Raw genomic sequence first — 17,606 nt, forward strand, 5'->3', positions numbered from 1 at the left:
AAACTCCACTTGAAGTCGATGGCATTATGATGGTATAAAACCAGGATAAGTGAGATGAGAATCAGGCCTTGAGTGTCTCCCCAGTCTCAATAGGTCTAATTAGACCGATCGATTTGACAGTGTCACAGAATCTGTCCCGTGCCACAGAAGTGTATTTCGGTTTTTGAAAAGTGCTAGCCCCTGTGTTTGCCAGATAACTTTCTAAGTGTGAACTGAGCCTACATCAATGCAGAATCGTCTTGCTGATTATGCAGCCCGCTGGGAACAACATCTGAGAGATGGTGACTAGCCCCATTCATGTCAGTGGCGTGTTGACTATAAATGGCTGATGATGAAAATTCAGATGCTCTTGCTGTTAACTCTTTCACTTTAGCAAGTTAATTCAGCTAATATGTTCAGCCCATGCCAAAACCTCAGCTTCTCCCTGACATCTTCTGCACTGCAGTTGAGTTGCCCATACACAGTGCATTGCAAATGTTGTGGGAGTGTAAAACAAATTCATTTTAATGTAGATATAAATAATGCAGGAGCTATCGTAGTGATTATGTGAAGCATTTTCATATGTAAATGAAAAAAGCCTTTAAAAGAAACCATAACATTTTCCTGAAGCTGCTTCAGAATTTCTACTTTTTGGAATTGGTGTCCCAGAGAAATCAGGGGACCTTGCTATAGAACGTAATGGAATAGACAGTCTCTTAATTATGTCCCATTCACATCAGCATGAACAACGGAGTTAGCAGAGATAGTGTTTAAATCCTGTGGAACTGTTTCTGATTGCACTTTAAGTGGTGAAAAGCTAGTGTAATGCCATTAACTTCATTGGCGTTACTGCTCATTAACACTAGTTTGTGAGTGAGAAATTTAGTGTTTTCCACCCATTTGCATAGGTGTAAATGACTGCGCAAGATGTAAGACCGTGAAGAGGCAGGTCCTTGGGGATGATAATGCAGGTAGGGAAGGAAAATTAGGCTATTGTCATCTTGCCACTGTATTATTGGAGAACAGAGGTGCGATGTGTCTCTCTTAATTGTGGCTGGAAATTGATAACTTGCATTGTAAGCAGCACCTTTCATGCTTTCGTGAACAGGTGAGAGAGGGGGAAGCACGTTCATATTTTAAAGGTAACTTTGCTGAAAGGCTTTTGCTTGGTAGACTGAGCTAATTGAAGTCATACAAAACTAGTTATAGTGAGACGAAGGACAATTTTACTGCAAATCTGTCCTTTAAAAGGACACTGAGGTTTTTAAGTCCCATTTTTCTTCTTGCTGCTTAATCACCCTTTGGGAGCTTGATGCTGAAATTCCCATATCAGAATTATGTTCTCTGAAACTTGCATGCATGACTGCTGGGTGACTTGCATGGGTTTTTTTTTATCTGAGAAAATAGCATTTAAGTATGGAGCTGTTAATGAATTGTGTAGGTTTTTGCAAATACAGGTTAGCTCTTTGGATCTACAACCTTGATGTCCCTTTTAATGGGATTAACTGAAGGGAGATGTATTGATCATAGCATCTAAGCATGCTGGCTTGTCTGAGTTTATCTCTCCAGATTGGTGGGAGGAGTTACTTTAATTTAGTCTGACCACAGTTTCTAGGGGTTCGTAGACTCAGCCTTTGCATCAACCCATGCCAGCTGTCATAAAGCTCCGATGCTTCCATAAAAAACCTCATGTTTTGAAATCTAGATCACTCTTTTCAAGTACAAGGTGGTGATCAAGAATCTGGTAGGTCCCTAACGTGCAGGATGGCCCTTCTGGGTTGGTAGCACAAACAATTGCTTCATTGGAGACAAAAATATCAGTTCACCACTTAATAGGAGTGTACTGCAGCAACATTATTCCAAGAAGCAAAATCTCCTGCCTCCTATGAGACAGTGTTCCCCTATTCCTTTGCAAGTCACTCAGATTCCCTCTTACCTAGTGGAGAATTGTCACTGTCAGTATAAAATTGAGTGAAGGGGACCAATAAGGGATGTGTGTGTCACCTTAACAGGCACACTTTGTGTCTGAACCTGTAAGTGAGGTAGGTCACCAATCATTCATAGACTATAAAACTACCACCTGCGGGGCCAGGATCTCAGCTGGTGCCAATTGGCACAAAGTCATTGGAGCTACACCTGTATACATCACCTGAGAGTCTGGGCCACAATGGCTTTTTGGCAGGTGAAACTGCATGCTCTTAGAATTGACCTTGAATTTGTCTCCCCTGCTCAATGGCACCACTTTGAGCATGCCCAGCAGGGACACTGGAAAACCTTCTAGAGCCTTCCCCGCTCCCCTCTTCGTTTGCAGGGTTTCCCCTAAGCTCTAAGGAGGGGTTGGTGACATCATTTTCTGCACCAACTCCACCCATTCATCTCTGTTCCTTAAAGCCCTTGTTCCCCTCTTAACCAGCTCTAAACTAACTCCGCAGAGAGCCACTTATGCTCTGTTGGACATTTGGGGTTGCATAGTCAGACATCTGGGAACTTGTCCACACCTTTACCTAAAATCTTGGGGGAAACCCTGCATTATCTCTTGTCATTTCCTTTTCAATATGCCAATGTGTAAATTATGAGAAATAACTATATTCATTTCAGCCAGAAGAGTGCCTCCTGCTAGATTTACATTGAGTTTGAATACGATCTAAACTTATCCTAGAACTATTTTATTGTTTTAAACATCTTTCTGACTCTTCCACCGTGGATCATCTGAACTTGGCCATCTTTGTTTTCAGTTTATACAAAGAGGCATGTTTGCTCTCTGTCTAGCTGTCCCTGCAGGAAGCCACAAAAAGCAACAATTTTTAAACCCACATTAAAACATGTCCCAATTAAAATAAGCCAGCCGTACAAGAAGCCCACTTGCATAGTACTATGTGTGCTGTGCACAAAGAACCCCTGCTCCCTTTTTCAGACACTTTCTTGGCACCAATGAGTGTTAGCTGGATGGAGACATAAAGAATTTTTCTTCAGATTCATCAAGGTTTCCCTGAGCATTTTTAATATCATTTTGCTGATCTAACATTTTGGGGGCGTTTTTTAATTCAAGATTGGAAACTCAGAGAGGAATATTTTAAGTGGGCATTTCCACAAGAAGATTTTCTCTGTAGAAGGGTAGAGGTTAGGCATTGTGTCGTTTGCAACCCGGATGACTTAGGGCTTGGCTACACTTACAAATTTGCAGCGCTGCAGCAGGGTGTGAAAACACACCCTCTCCAACGCTGCAAATTGCGGCGCTGCAAAGCGCCAGTGTGGTCAAAGCCCCAGCGCTGGGAGTGTGGCTCCCAGCGCTGTCCGTTATTCCCCACAGGGAGGTGGAGTACGGACAGCGCTGGGAGAGCTCTCTCCCAGCGCTGGCGCTTTGACTACACTTAGCGCTTCAAAGCGCTACCGCGGCAGCGCTTTGAAGTGCTAAGTGTAGCCACAGCCTTAGTGAGGATTTGCCTTCTTGATCTTTCTTGGGACAATTCCTGTATAATGAGCTCATTGACGTGGAAATGCTCCAAGAAACAGGCATTGCCATATCTCTAGCAATGGTGTTCTGTGTTCAGAAATACAGGAGCCCAGAGTTCCCTCTAAGCTGCGTGGCCGCACAGCAGGCTATAAAGGGCCGCACACGTGCACAGCCACAAGGGCCTGGAGAGGAGAGAGGTAAGGGGGAGGGGAGCAAGTTGGGGCATGCAGGGATGCTGTGGGCCTCTCCCCTGGCCCTGGAGCTGCTGTCAGCAGGGAGAGGCACTGTGACCTCTCCCCCTGGAGCTGCTGCTGGTGGAGAGAGGGCTGGGGGGAGTCCTCTGGCCCCAGCCCCGGGGCAGCCTGCACCCCAAACTCCTCATCTCTGGCCCCACCCAGAGCCCACACCCCCAGCTGGAGCCCTTGCCCCCCCCAACGCCCTGCCCCCGCCCTGAGCCCCCTCCCACACTCCGAACCCCTCGGCCCCAACCCCACCACACATCACCTGTATATTGGTGCACATAACAAAATTCATTCTGCACATGGATATAAACAATTAGAGGGAAGTTGCAGGAGCCCAGCCTGCTTTGGCCTATGCTGAGGACGCCTGTTGACCTCCACAGGAGAGGCCCATGTGGCATGAGGACCTGATCCGGCCTCCATTGGAAAGACTCACTGACTTCAATGGGAGCTGGATTGTGCCTTAAATGTGGGGAGGCTAGACTGCCTCACACCACGCCAGATACACTGAGCCTGATCCTCCTGTCACACTGGGGAAACATTGCTGAAGCCAATGGAGTCTCATTGACGCGATAGGAGAATCAGGCCCTGTGGACATGGGAGTGGGATGTTGATAGTTAACACTCATTGGTTGAATGTTTTAACCTCCTTCCCCCAAGTAATCACAGTTGATGCAAGTGTACACAGGTTATTGTGAAAGACACTGCTCAAAAGTGGAACAAACTTGCCTTACTGGAGGCCAGTGGATAATCCCCTTTTTACAACAGAAAGGTAAAGAAATGCCAATTTCATACTTGGTTTTTTTTTTGTTTTTTTTTTGTAAACCCTTTGAGCACCCTTTCTCCATGTTCTGTTACTGCTGATGCTAGCAGCTGGCCATTGTGATGCCAAAAGCATTGTTGGGTATCAAGATTCTAATCTTTTTGTTGCTGCTTTTCTCTGTTTTCACTGATTGTTAAAATCCAAGATTTCTGCTGGGGAGGATTCCTGTCTGCAGCAACTCTGAGGTGGTTAGTAACCGCACAGTTCATATTGGGCCAGGAGTTTTCATTAACTCGACAGGGCTCTTCAGAAGAACTAAGTTTTAACTCTCAGGGGATGGGCTGATATTTCAAAAATACACTTCTGTGGGCCATATCCATCAGCCCTTATTCTGACAATTCACGTTAATGAACTGGATTCGGATCTCATTCGTCTGATGTAAATTCAAAATGACAAGTAATCCTGTCAGAGTTACTCTGGATCTACACCAGCAAAACTGAGCTAGAATCCAATCAAAGGGGAGTTTGGAGTAAGGATTTAGCTTATTTAAACTAAATGTCTGTCCCTATTTTGTGACATGGCTGAAAGAAGTTAACATAAACCTATGGGCCTGATTCTCCTCTCACTTTCATCCGTTTTACAGCACTGTAACTTGACGTCAGTGGAGTTACTTTTGGTGTTTGCTCGTACTTACACCAGAATGACTGAGTGACACTACTGCAGTCAATGGAAGTTAGACTTGTGTGCATCTGAGGTGAGATGAGAATCAGGTCCTATAACTTAAGGGCCCAGTCCGGTTCCATTAAAGTCAATGGCAAAACTTGTACTGACCTCCATGGGAGCAGGGAATGGGAGGGGAGGAAGAGGACAAATAATTTTCAAACTTACACTTGGAGTCCATTCTCTGTCACGCTGTCAGGACCTCCACTGGCGTAATGTACGTGCGCAAGGTCTGTCTCATACATCTAGGGAATTATCAGTTTTGATGGCTGCTTTGTTGGATAACAGCTACCAAGAATATCTCTCGAAGCATCTTGAAATTCACCAGGTAGCCCTCAAAGGTACTCACTTGGGATCTGACTGAAGACCATCAAGCTGGCTGCTAGTGTGGAGCTGAGGAATATATCCTGCTATTTTTTCCTGACACTTCTTTCCAGATGTTGTGGGCTGAAGGAGGGTCAGTGGTGACAGTTGTGAGGCTACTTTAATAAGCAGGGCCGGCTTTAGGAACTGTGGGGCCCGATTCGAATGCCCGGCGACGGTCTGGGTCTTCGGCGGCGGAGGGTCCTTCTCTTGCTCCGGGTCTTCTGTGGACCCCCCACTGCCAGAATGATGCCGAAGACCCGGAGTGAGTGAAAGACAGACACACCCACACACATGCTGCCCCGAAGTGCCGCCGAAGACCCGGACCGCCACTGGGTGAGTACAAAAAATTAAAAAGGCGCCTAAGGTGCGGGGACCGATTCCAGGGAATTGGCCTAAAGCCAGCCCTGTTAATAAGCCTGGATTTTCATTGATGTCACCGTACAGGCTTATAATAGGTTCAGAGTCCTTTATTTAATGGCCTGACTTAACTAATCCCCCTATAGCTATGGAGTGATGCAAAGAATTAATCTATATAACAACCCTGCTAAGCCCTCCTTTTTAAGACACATCTCCTGAATGCCCTAATTTTGGTTTAGGATATTCTGTTTTCTCAAACTTATCTTGTAAGAATGAGGTTATAAAGAGTGACCGTCATCCCAGTGTAGATGGTCTAACCAAGGCCCCTCATTAGGGTCTAGTGGTGTACTGGAGCTTATACAGGCCCCCTTGGGACTGGGGTGACATTCATCCCAAGAGTTAGTCAGGTTTAGTGTGCAAAGGCTGCATCCTTCAGGGCTTTCTTCTGCAAAGCTTCATTAAAGTCAGTTGGAGCCTTGCCTGAGTAGGGAATGCAATATCAGGCCCTAAGTGAGTGTAAGAGAATGGAAACATCTGACATGGTGGATTTCATGTATACCCACTTTGCCCGGGTGTGAAGGATTGCACAGGGCATGATTCTCATCTCATCTATGCTGGTGTAATTCCACTGACATTCGTGGAGTTACTCTGGATTTACAACAGCATGACTGAGGGGAAAATCAGGCCCGTATGTCTTTGATAGGTTTCCATTAACACTCAGTCAAGACCTTGTTGTATACTCCTTATAAAAATAACTTTGATAATAAATAAAACTTGAGCCAGTATCAGTGGTAGAATAAAAAAAACCCAGCAAGGAGCTGCCTGGCAGATTCAGTTCAGAGGTTCTGTTTTCTTCTGAAGAAGCTCATAATGGGGGAGAACAGCTGTTGTACATCAAACCATAATAATGAAAAAAAATCCCAGCAGAGATCTTGGATGTTTTTAAATTTTGGACTTGTAACAGTATTGGCATCTAAGCAAAAGACACCTGCAAGGCTCATTCTGGGAATTTTCTAGCATGAGCTAGATCCACCTGTGTGTATGAACACAAAACACTTTCATGACATTTGCAATAATTTTTGGCCTACCTCTCAACTGTGACAGAAAATCATAGAGATGGGGAAAGGTCCATTTGGTGTGGGGGGAGAACAGCTGTCCCATCAGGGATTGTTCCTTAAATATATTTAAGTGTTTTGTTTAATTCAGCTGGAAAAGCTAAAGGAGTAAAACTGGATATCAGTGGTTAGATTTTTAAATTTAAGACTCTGTGAGGGTCTCTTGTTAAATGTTGCATTTGGCTGCTGAATTCCAACAAAAGCATCAAATAAAATCAGGCGGGTGGTGATTATTGAGTAGGGGAAGGATTGTGTGTGAATGTTCAGTGTTCAATACACTAGAGGGAATAGTACCTGATGATGGAATAATTTATAGGCAAAGAAGTCTTTTTTGTCTTTAAACATCACAGATGTGTTCCATTTGAGAGGTATAGTATGAATTGTGATGTCCACTTGTTGCACCAAACTAAGGAGTTGTTAACTGGTGTTTTGGGATATGAATGAAGAGAGCTGTTCACTTAAAATACCGTTTTAGCACATAAAACATGCACTATATTATGCCCATCTTGCAAAGTATGTTGCTAAATAGGATCTGGCTGGGTCAGTACCTGGATAGGAATCCTCCAAGGATCACCTGAGGTTCTTCTGCAAAATTACATAGGGAAGACAAAAGTCTCACCTTGGGTAGACACCAAATCCAGCTAGTGCAAGCTTGGGATGTTTTGCAGCACTCCCTGCAACCTGGCTGCACTGTCCTCACAATAGAGAGGAAGAACAAGTTCCCTTCTATCTGATAGAGGAAACCAAGTCCCAGTGCTAAAGGTTCCTGCTGGAAAATATAGAATGCAGGTGAATTAACATAAAACAAAGCAAACGGGTACAAAGCAGAATGTGTGTAACCCAGGAAAACACTCTGCAGGCTGGAATGAATGGGGCTCAGGCTGGCACTCTGGGTACGGAGGGCTGCTTGCAAGGCACTGTGGTGGTCTTAAGCCCTCCATAAACGCTATTTTCAAGGGTTGCAAGGGGCTATGTACCGTTTAAATCCCATTCAAGTGGGCCTTCTGCCCAAGGCTGTTTCAGTTGCGGGAAACCCGGAACCCCAGTTCTTTTCAATGGGCTGCCCAGTAAAACAGGACCTGATGCCAGGTCACTTGTAACATATGAAACTACACTCATGCCTAGTACAAAGCCATTAAAGTCAATGGTGTTACATAGGGATGAATTTTGCCCCAGAGAATAAAATGAGTGATTGAACAAAATGATTGAAATGGCTTCTTACCATTGGCTATTTTCAGTTTCCATAGTTACACAAAGGTGGACAAGTGAGGGCAGGGGTGTTTTTTCTTTTGTTCCTGCCCTTCCCTCCCGTTTTGGGGGGGGGGGTGTTTACGTATAGGTGGCCTTCTATTCCTTTGATAAACAGTAATATTGAAGTCTTTAAATTACTGAGATGAAACGTTAAAGTGCAATTATAATATATTTAAAACTGTTATTTCTCTATTGCTGTTCCCAATCTCCAACCAGCAGCACAATTTAAAAAGCACTCGAGATAGAGACAAGACTCTTCCCTTGGTTGCATCTGGTGAATTGTGTGGGAGAACATGGGTGTAATCCTGTAAACAGCCTTATCCCTGCAAATATAACGAGCCAGTATCACCAGTACACATTGCATCACCACAGCTGCATAAAGGATCTAAGTGGCTGCAGACTTGGTTTAAATGGTTGTTGAAGATGGGTTTATTGCTGCTTTTAATCATCGTAACAATACAGAGCAGCCAAAGTGAGGTGGCAAATTTGATCCCAAATCTACAAATAAACATGCATTTAATTCATATGGAAATCACCTTGATTTCTTGTATGTTCCTTCCCTCTCTTTCCATGGTGTCTGTGATCTTTGACATTTCTCTTAGCTTGTGGTAAAAGAACACGACCTGCAAAAATGGAACAGATGTTAAAAGAACCAATAGTCCAGCTGTTCAGCTTTTGATGGTTACAAAAGAATCTGTCTGTTCTTTAGATTTCATGTTACTGAATATTTTTCAGCCAGTTCATTTGAAAAGTTGGATGTAATTGACTGCTTCCCACAAGCCCTGAGCACAGGAAACATTCCTGCATTTTTACCTTGGGAGATTTGTTAGTAGGACTGGTCCAGCTGTTTTTTAAGCAGGTATCTCATTTCAGTGATTCATGCGCACTAATTTGACAATCAGTTTGGTTTTAGTCAATTAAAACATTTCAAATGCGCCCACTGATGTAAATGGTGCCTCTTCTAACAACCTTTTTGCTGTGTTTTATGTTAATCCAAATGGGATTGTTTGTAATGTGGGGTAAATAGACTTCATAGTCCTCCGGGTGCATGTTTTATCTGCTCAAGTATTACGTTTAAGTGGACTAAACGTACTGTTCCTCTGACTTTGCCTAGAATGGACACAGCTTTACAGTTTTGATGGGATGTTTAACAGTTGTTTTTAAAAACTAACTTGTGCTTTTGTACAAAGAGCAAACAAGTGAGCAGGTCACTGAAGTTTAAAAAGAATAAGCCTGACTGCAGATGGTACCTTCAAATGGGGGCCCATGGCTGCCTCGTGGGAAATCTGTTTTCACAAGAGCAAGTGCTAGTGAAACTTTGATAAAGATGTCTTACAAGATACTGGCTTTTACTGTATTGTCCCAGTATGAGCCTTGGGAGGGCTTGAAGGGAGGGCGGTAAAGCCGTATACACCAATCTGACTCGTTTCACATTGATGGCTTTTGCTCTGACATGCTGTTTTCTTTCAGATGAAGAATCTCATGAACTTGCCTGGCTTTGGAAACACGTCAAGGGCAGGGTGCAAAACACACTAGTAGGACATGACCCTTAACCTTTTCTCTAAAGAGTAGCCCTATAGGTATATAAGATAAATAGAGCTTAAAACGTGGGGTTGGTTTTATTGTAAGTTTGGTTTTTGGTTTTTTTTCCTAAGTAAAAATAATGTTTGTTTTAGTGGCTGGGTGTGGGGGAGTAAAGCAGAAACAGCTTTAAGAATTTTCTGATAAGCTTTTTTAAAAATGCATATTCAATTGTATAATTGTGGCACGTGGTTATAGAATGGGGTGAATGAAAGCTAACGGGGCGACTGGGCTGAACATCTGAAGAGTGAATTGCTTTCATTTGTGATGTTATCTTTGGCTGCAGTGGCCTAGAACTCAATTGATGTGTTGCCCCCAATTTCTTGCAAAACTAACGTGCACAAAGTCCCATCACTTTCGGCCAGCACAAGCCCTATGCTCCATTTAAACCAGTTTTGATGCCTTCAGTGGTGCATAGGCTTTGTGCTAGCCCCCTGCACAGGAATGTCACCTCCTATGAATAAAAAGTCTCTAGAGGTAGCAATTCTTCTGGGCTGCTACCTGAGATAACATCTTATTGTTGCAGTCTTTCCTCCCCTCCCTCCTGTGCTATTCAGGGGAGGGGGGGCTAAAGGGACCGAGGAAGGCAAAAGGCATCCATCCCTATGAATATATACACGTGTGTGTGTGTGTGTGTGTGTGTATATATATATATATATATAAGAATGCAAAGGCTGCAAATGGCCAGATCATGGCAAGAGCTGAGTGAGTGAGGACATGCAGTGCCTAGTCATTAGGCAGGTGTGAAACGATGAGGCTGAAAGTGCATGAAAACACTCTGAGCAGCATGTATGGTAACAACACCTCTGGGAGCTAATCTCACATTAGTCGACTCACGATGTGGGCAGAAGGGCTACAGCCAGGCTGGCACGTTAGCATTGACAGCTGCCAAAGGAAGCACCGAGATGAGTGCTGGCCCCTTTTAATGGCAGAGGAACTGCCGGCTGACTCAGGTCTCCCCACGAAGAACAAAGTCAGGTACTAATTTACACACCAATAGCAGGAAAACTCCCCTCTTTGTAAGGCTGTCCCAAAAGCAAACTTCTGAAGGAAGGACCTCAATATAGAGTATTGGAGTTGGGGGGCACTAGTCCTTGTCCCCGTTCCACCACTTTTGCATCAACTCTTTTTTTAAAATCCAGACTGGGCCGCGATTGGGATTTAGTGTTTTATTGGCTTTACTTTTGTTTAAGGAAAAAAACCTATAAGGCCAAAGCAGCAAAGAATCCTGTGGCACCTTATAGACTAACAGGCGTTTTGCAGCAAACGTTTGCATCCGACGAAGTGGGCATTCACCCACGAAAGCTCATGCTGCAAAACGTCTGTTAGTCTATAAGGTGCCACAGGATTCTTTGCTGCTTTTACAGAACCAGACTAACAAGGCTACCTCTCTGATACTATAAGGCCAAGAAGCTCCTGTCCCCTTTTCACAGCAGTTCTGTGTCCCAGGACACATTGCAGTAGGATCGCCATTAAAAGCCTAGCTCCATGTTCACACAATAAAATCAGCCCTCTCTAAGACTCCCTTAGCTTGACCCTAGAATGAATTCACAGATACTTGGGGAATTTAACTATAGACTCAACGCTGATCCATTGGGCCTTCTCCTGTTCTTCAAGGATCTATGCTTAAATAATTTCCTCTTGGAAAGGCAGCGGCAAAGGTCTTCTCATCCTGACTGTCTCCCCCTGCTGGGTTCCAGGTATATTTCACCACTTTAAGAAGCTGTTCCTGAGTGAGCAAGCAGGCCGAGCCCAGGCTCTGGAGTTTGTCCGCAAGAATGTCGCCAATGCCCTCTCTGTGGCTAACCTGATCATGGGTCTGTCTTCCGTCCTCTGCAGCCTAAATGGGTAGGTCTGGGGCTGGGGCTTCACACACTGGTGTGGTTTCATGGGAGGGACTGCTTAAAAATTGGCAGGGGTGGAGGGAGGGACAGGGAATCCTCATTATAATCAATGGCAAAACTTCCATTTGCTCCACTGGGGGAAGAGCCAGGGCCACTAAGGCCATGGTTACATTTGAAGAGACGGCAGGAGTGTGAATGGTGGAGCGCACCAGAGAGCTGCACACTAACTGCCCTGTGTGGACACTCCTGCTGCAAACCAGTAGGGACCTAGTGCATGTGAATCCAGTTGTCTTTCCAACTGGGCTCTGTTAATGTGAACTAAGAACCTTTTAGTTCATGCCCACAGTGTGCACAGGGGACAGCTAAAGCGCAGCTCTGGTGCACGCTGCGCTTTGCCCCCCTTAGCTGCACTGCGGTGCTGTGTAGACAAACCATTAGCTAACAAGGGTGCATTTCAAAACGTGGCACTTTGCCCAGCTTGCAGTTTGTCCCCTGACATCTCCAAGGTGACAGCTATCAGCTGGTGAGGGATGGCTGTTGCCTCAAGGAATTTCTGTGCTATGTCCTGCCATGATTTACACCCTCTGCCCCCTGGTGGACTTCAGTGGAATGCCTGGACCGTAAATCAGGATAAGAATTGGCCCATGTAGCATAAAATTTCTCTGCACTGCATTATCAGTGAGCTGCCAAGGTACCTCCTCCAGGCTAAGTAAGCAACACTGTCGGTAGGAAAGAAAAGAGGCCTGGTGAGGTAACAAAGCAGCGAAGGGATTGAAGAGTGTTAAACCAGGCCCAGGGGAATATATTCAAGGTTGTCTTCCACCCATATGAGTAGGGGTTTCCATAAATTTCTGCAGGATGCCAAAAGGACCTTTCCTTATACAATGTCCTGTAAGGATACCCAGCTAACACTATTCCCTGGACTTAATCACTTGTTAATTTACACAGTGCTGGAATTGAATGGCCAGTCCTGCAGACCTGCTCAGATACCGCTCCTGTTGACATCACTGTAGGGATGTGCCTCCATTCAGACTGAAATCGGGTCTGAAATCTCATCGGGGCTTGTCAAACAGGGAATCACTTCTGCTCATAAAATAGAATAAAAAGAAAAGAGCTGATCGTCCCAGACTTTTATCCTCCAGAGACACACTTGAAATAGTCTTTTAGAGAACAACAGATCGCTCATGGCTCAGGAATTATTTCCACATGGTATCACTTGTGTGCTGTGTTTCGTTCAGGAGGATGAATCACAGGGAGACATTTTCCTGGAGCAAAGCCAACCTGGCAGTCTAGTGTGTAGTTGTTGCTCTCCTTAGCTTCGCTTTAAGCCTGTCTACCCTACCGCTACCAAAACCGAGTTGGAGGCTCAGTAAAAGGGCTGGTTTCGCGTTAGTGTAAATGGGCATAGCCCCAGTGCCAAGAGTAAGGTTCTGTAATTGAGCCTTGGTCACGTGCCAGGCTTTGGTGTCGTTATGTGACCTGGCTACAATATGGCAGGCTCCTGTGCACACTACAGAGCTGATCGTGGTGCACATGACTCTGCAGTGGTAACACAGATGGCTCCCTAAGGCACTATTTATGTTGATGTTAAAGTGAGGGGGGAAGGGAGATGCCAAGCAATATAGCCCCAAAATTTAGGCTTGGGCATTTTTTAAACAAAAAAGTAGTCTGTAAAGTCAATAGAAACATTTTGTTATTTGGCACTTAACTCAGGTAGTAGCAGACTCTGCTTTCGTACATGGAGAAGCCGAGTTCTAGCCTGGCTGGTTCTGCAAACTGCCAGGAGTTCATGGTGTGCAGTGTAGTAAAAACGATGGAATTACAGTACAAACATTTTGATCCATGGTGCAAACAAAAATTGTGCAAGAAAGAACAGAATAGGACACCCCAGGACCTAATTTGGGGATATTTCTGTAGCATCCGTTACTGTCGTTTCTAAGTGGTATGAAACCATACAATTTTGGGTCTGCACCCAAAATCCCATTTCTCAAACTGGAGGTCCTGACCCAAAAGGGGTCTCAAGACTATTGTAGGGTGGGCAGTGGCGGCCACTGGCCAGGCACCCTGCTCTGAAGGTAGCGCCGCTGCCAACAGAAGCGCAGAGATAAGGACAGCACTCTTTTGCGGTGCTATCAGCAGCAGCACTGCTTTCAGAGCTGGGTGCCCAGCCAGCAGCCACCGCTCTCCATCCGCCCACCTCTGAAGGCAGTGCAGAAGGAAGGGTAGCAATACCGTGACATCCCCGACACACACAATAGCCAGTTTTCACGCAGGAGACCAGATTTCATGGTGCATGACTTGTTTTTCATGGCCATGAATTTGGTACAGCCCTTTTTATGAATCATATCTAGGAACCTCTGTGATCATCGAATACCTGCAGGGAAATGTATTAACTCTGTTTGGACGAGAGATGCTCACTCTTTCTCCCTCAAGGTGAAGTGAACACAACAAATTAGGTCCATGGGGATGATGGATGAACTGATACTCCTTGAAGGACAGGGATTCTGTTGCCGTGTGGATACCACCTTGTACCCGTTCACAGCAACCAATTGGAGATCGTACTACAGCAGCCTAAGGGATGTGCCTGGCCCACAGGAATTAATAGAGGCGGTGCTTATGAAAGCAGTGATGCCATGGATGGCGGATGGAGCCCCACTTCGGGGAGGCTAGCCCCCACTCCACCCCTTGCCCCCCTCCGTGGCCAGAGCTCTGAGACCACCCTGCCCCCACCCCCTCACCAGAGGAGCCCCATGCCAGCCCCACCTACTTAGAGGAGCCCTGAGCTGGCTAGAGCCACCGCCGCAGACCCCAGGCTGCCCTGCGGGAAAAGTCAAAAGCTCTTCTCTTCTTCTCTCTTCCAGAAGATGAACCTGAGCTTTTGCAATGCCCCATGCAGCTTCAGGGGCAGCTGAGAGGCAGTATGTGTACTAGGTTTGTCAGTAATCTCCCTGGAGTCCAGCGAGTTACTGATGAACCCAGGAAGCTGAGTAGCACATCCCGTTGACCCGGAACCTGCATGGGGCATCATACAAGCAAAAACTTCCCCACCAAACCCGCAAGCAGGGTCCGGCGGCAACGGCTGCTCTAGGGGAGGCTGTGCCTATTCTACCCACCGCTCATGAGTCGTGCCTTGGCCAGATCTTACAGTAACTCGCAGAGCACAGGAGGCCGCAGCACTGTACTGCTAGTCAGCATCCTGTTGCTCAGTTGGACCAAATTCTGTCCTCCTTTTACACCCGGGAGGGACAGAGGCACAACTTGAATAAAAATGGAGGGGCCGTTGGAATGACAATGCAGGAGATCCATAGGCACATTGAGGGGGACATCAACAGGAGAGTTGGGGAGGGACTTATTTTGCACTGCAAAAATGATTGCACCTCTGCTGAGGCATCTTAGAACACTCGCCTACCAAATTTGTTTTGGCTGCTTGACCTCCCTGTGAAGCTCTTATGCACGTTAATCTGCTTTGGTCAAGGCCATGGCATCCCAGACACACTACTGACTTCCCTCCTCCTCCTCCTCTCCTGTGTGATTATCCTCTAAGGGGGGAGGACTGTACCTGATTCCCTATTGAAGCCCATCAGCCCCTGCCTGTGGTCAAGGTCAATCAAGTCACCTTCCTCCAAGGCTGAGCAAGTGGCACATGTATGGGCCAGGACTTTTGTCTTCCCCACATCACAGAGTGGAATTTGCTCCTCCACTGTAAGTGCTGCTTCCCTTTCCGGAGAGCCTGTGTGAACAAGGCACCAGGAGGTGCAGGCCTGGCCCCTCGGGGAGCTATGGCCTGGGAGGTGGGAAAGGCAGAGGTGTAACAGAACATCTGGGAGTGAGCTCTGGTTTCAGGCTCCTGCACTGATGCAGAGCCGTGCACATTCCAGCTTCACAGGGTGTCTCCCAGCAACCCTGAAGATTAATGCTCTTGTTACCTGTTAAAAACCTCAGAACCTGACGTAGCCATGGAGACACTAATGTCCTTCCCTTGCTCTTTTCCTCTAGGCAATACCACTGTGCTTGCTGGCTGCTCCTGATTGGATTCCTGCTTGACCTAGCTGATGGAGCGGTTGCTAGGCAACTGAATGCTTGCTCAGCCCTGGGTGAGTTCCATCTTGTCCTCCTCTAGAAGCTCAGAATACTAGGCCTGTTACTCAGGCTGTGAGACAGGCAATGTCCATCTACATAATGAACAAACGAGACATACCAGGTCCACTCATCCCTGATGGGCAGGATAAACTGCACCTAAGGATAAAATTAGCCCACAGACTGTATTGCTACCCCCCTCCCCCCCTACTGCACTGGTTGCAAATTAAACACCCAAGCTCAATAGCCATTAAACGTTGTGCCTCCCCTGGTAGCCAGGCAGCAGCAGCAGTTTTCTCCAGTAGTTCTCGTGAATGGTGGCATTGCAGAGAGGCTGTTAGGAAGCACTAAAACAACCATATCAGTTTGACCTGTAGATATGAAAAACACAGGTGGGGAGCAAATTCCATGTGTGTGTGGGGAAAATAACATAGGCCTCAACCCTTGCCTGTGGACAGAGAGGAAACGTACTGCATCCCTGTCCAGAGGCTGTGGAATGGAGGCCTCTGCTGCACTGTTCCCCTTCCAGTGGGGATCCACATATGTGGATGGGAGCTCTCCATTCATCTTCCACCATCAGACTGACTGCAAAGAGCCCTTCTGGCTTGGCCCAAGATCTGTGTGAAACTCTGGGAGTGGTGAGTTTTGCCGATGGGTGGGTTTAAAACCCTTCTAATTCTGCAAGGAGGCAGCTTCCGCGGATAACCTATACATGATCTGGTGGGGAAACTGAGAGAAACCTCCCTTGGTTTTCTATTGCCACCTGTTTTTTTCCCCACCCAGCTATTTGGGCCATAATATTGATTGCTCTACATCAGCTCATGCAGCATGCTAGTGGGAGAGTCTGCTTGGAGGCAGAGAGAAATTGTATATTTGATCCAAATTTCCTGTGCAGTCCGGCTTCATCTGTTATCATCCTTCAGAGCAGAGCGAAGAGCGCATATATGGTGTGGTTCTAGGTTTCCCAGACCTGCATTGCCACAGGAATATGTGAACACAGGATCAGCCTTGCAAGGGCAGAGGGCTAAATACAGTATCCAAAAGAGAAGTTCATGAGATGAACAGGGATCTGGGGCCCAGTGCTACGTTTTTAGCCCACCCTAAGCCTCCACTGCAGTCACTGGGCTCAGGTTCACCATTGCCCTGCACTTGGGGGAGTCATTTACACAAGTGCAAAGTGAGTATCCGAATGGTGGCATTGCACACCTGTGTTGGACTGGTGTGAACGATAGGCCCATGGCAACACCGAAGGGGCCTTGGGAGTGCAAGGACTATATATCCAGGCCCCTGGACATTCCCAGGTTGTTTCTCTGTGATCGACTCTCTGTGCCCCATGTGGGAGTGTTCCTGTGCATGTAGCCAGGGTAAGTCCATGTTTGGGACTGGAGCAGTTTGCTTAGAGTTGAGCCGGGACACTGCCTCCATCTGAGCAGCTCGGTCTCTGGCCCCGCTGGCTCATAGGAAAAAGGCTTTGTGGTGCTGTCCAGGTTTGTTGTCTCTCAGTGACTCAAGATCAGGTGCGCTTGGTTTATAAGCAGCATTTTTCTAACTGGCAGCCCTGCAAGGTGCCTTTGGGAACCAGGAGTCAAGCTAGGTTGTACCATAAGGCTCGGGGAGTTAACGGTTCTGACGGTTCACAGGCCAGAACCGACTCTTGCTCCCTCTGCTGTAGCTTGGCTCTCCGGGGCCAATGGGAATAAAACCAACAACATTTATTTTAGTCAGTGAAGTTGGCAGATGAGGCTCTGATACACCCAGGGAGCATAGAAGAAGGTGCCAATTTTAAAAGAAAGGGTCTTCAGGGTCCCACTCCCCCTGCACCTAAACCAACCCAATGAGCCACCCACATCCGGATCCCCAC

The 17,606-nt window shown here is 46.4% G+C and overlaps 1 protein-coding gene across 11 annotated transcripts in view; it reads left to right on the plus strand.

Annotated features, from left to right (window-relative positions):
* TMEM269 (transmembrane protein 269) overlaps positions 1-17,606 on the plus strand; it is a 36,376-nt gene that overhangs the window by 7,086 nt on the left and 11,684 nt on the right. For 2 of the 11 annotated variants that reach the window (XM_039509485.1, XM_039509484.1), the window contains exons 3-5: positions 9,714-9,823; positions 11,525-11,672; positions 15,665-15,762. In XM_039509485.1, coding sequence (XP_039365419.1) covers positions 11,638-11,672; positions 15,665-15,762 — 133 coding nt within the window. In that variant the 5' untranslated portion in view covers positions 9,714-9,823; positions 11,525-11,637. Of the gene's footprint in view, positions 1-4,564; positions 4,683-4,723; positions 4,964-5,087; positions 5,189-9,713; positions 9,824-11,524; positions 11,673-15,664; positions 15,763-17,606 lie in introns of those variants that run through there. The other 9 variants (XM_039509481.1, XM_039509482.1, XM_039509488.1 and 6 more) reach the window with 8 other exon arrangements.

This window comes from Mauremys reevesii, linkage group 21, assembly GCF_016161935.1.
Source record: "Mauremys reevesii isolate NIE-2019 linkage group 21, ASM1616193v1, whole genome shotgun sequence".
NCBI classification, from domain to species: domain Eukaryota; kingdom Metazoa; phylum Chordata; order Testudines; family Geoemydidae; genus Mauremys; species Mauremys reevesii.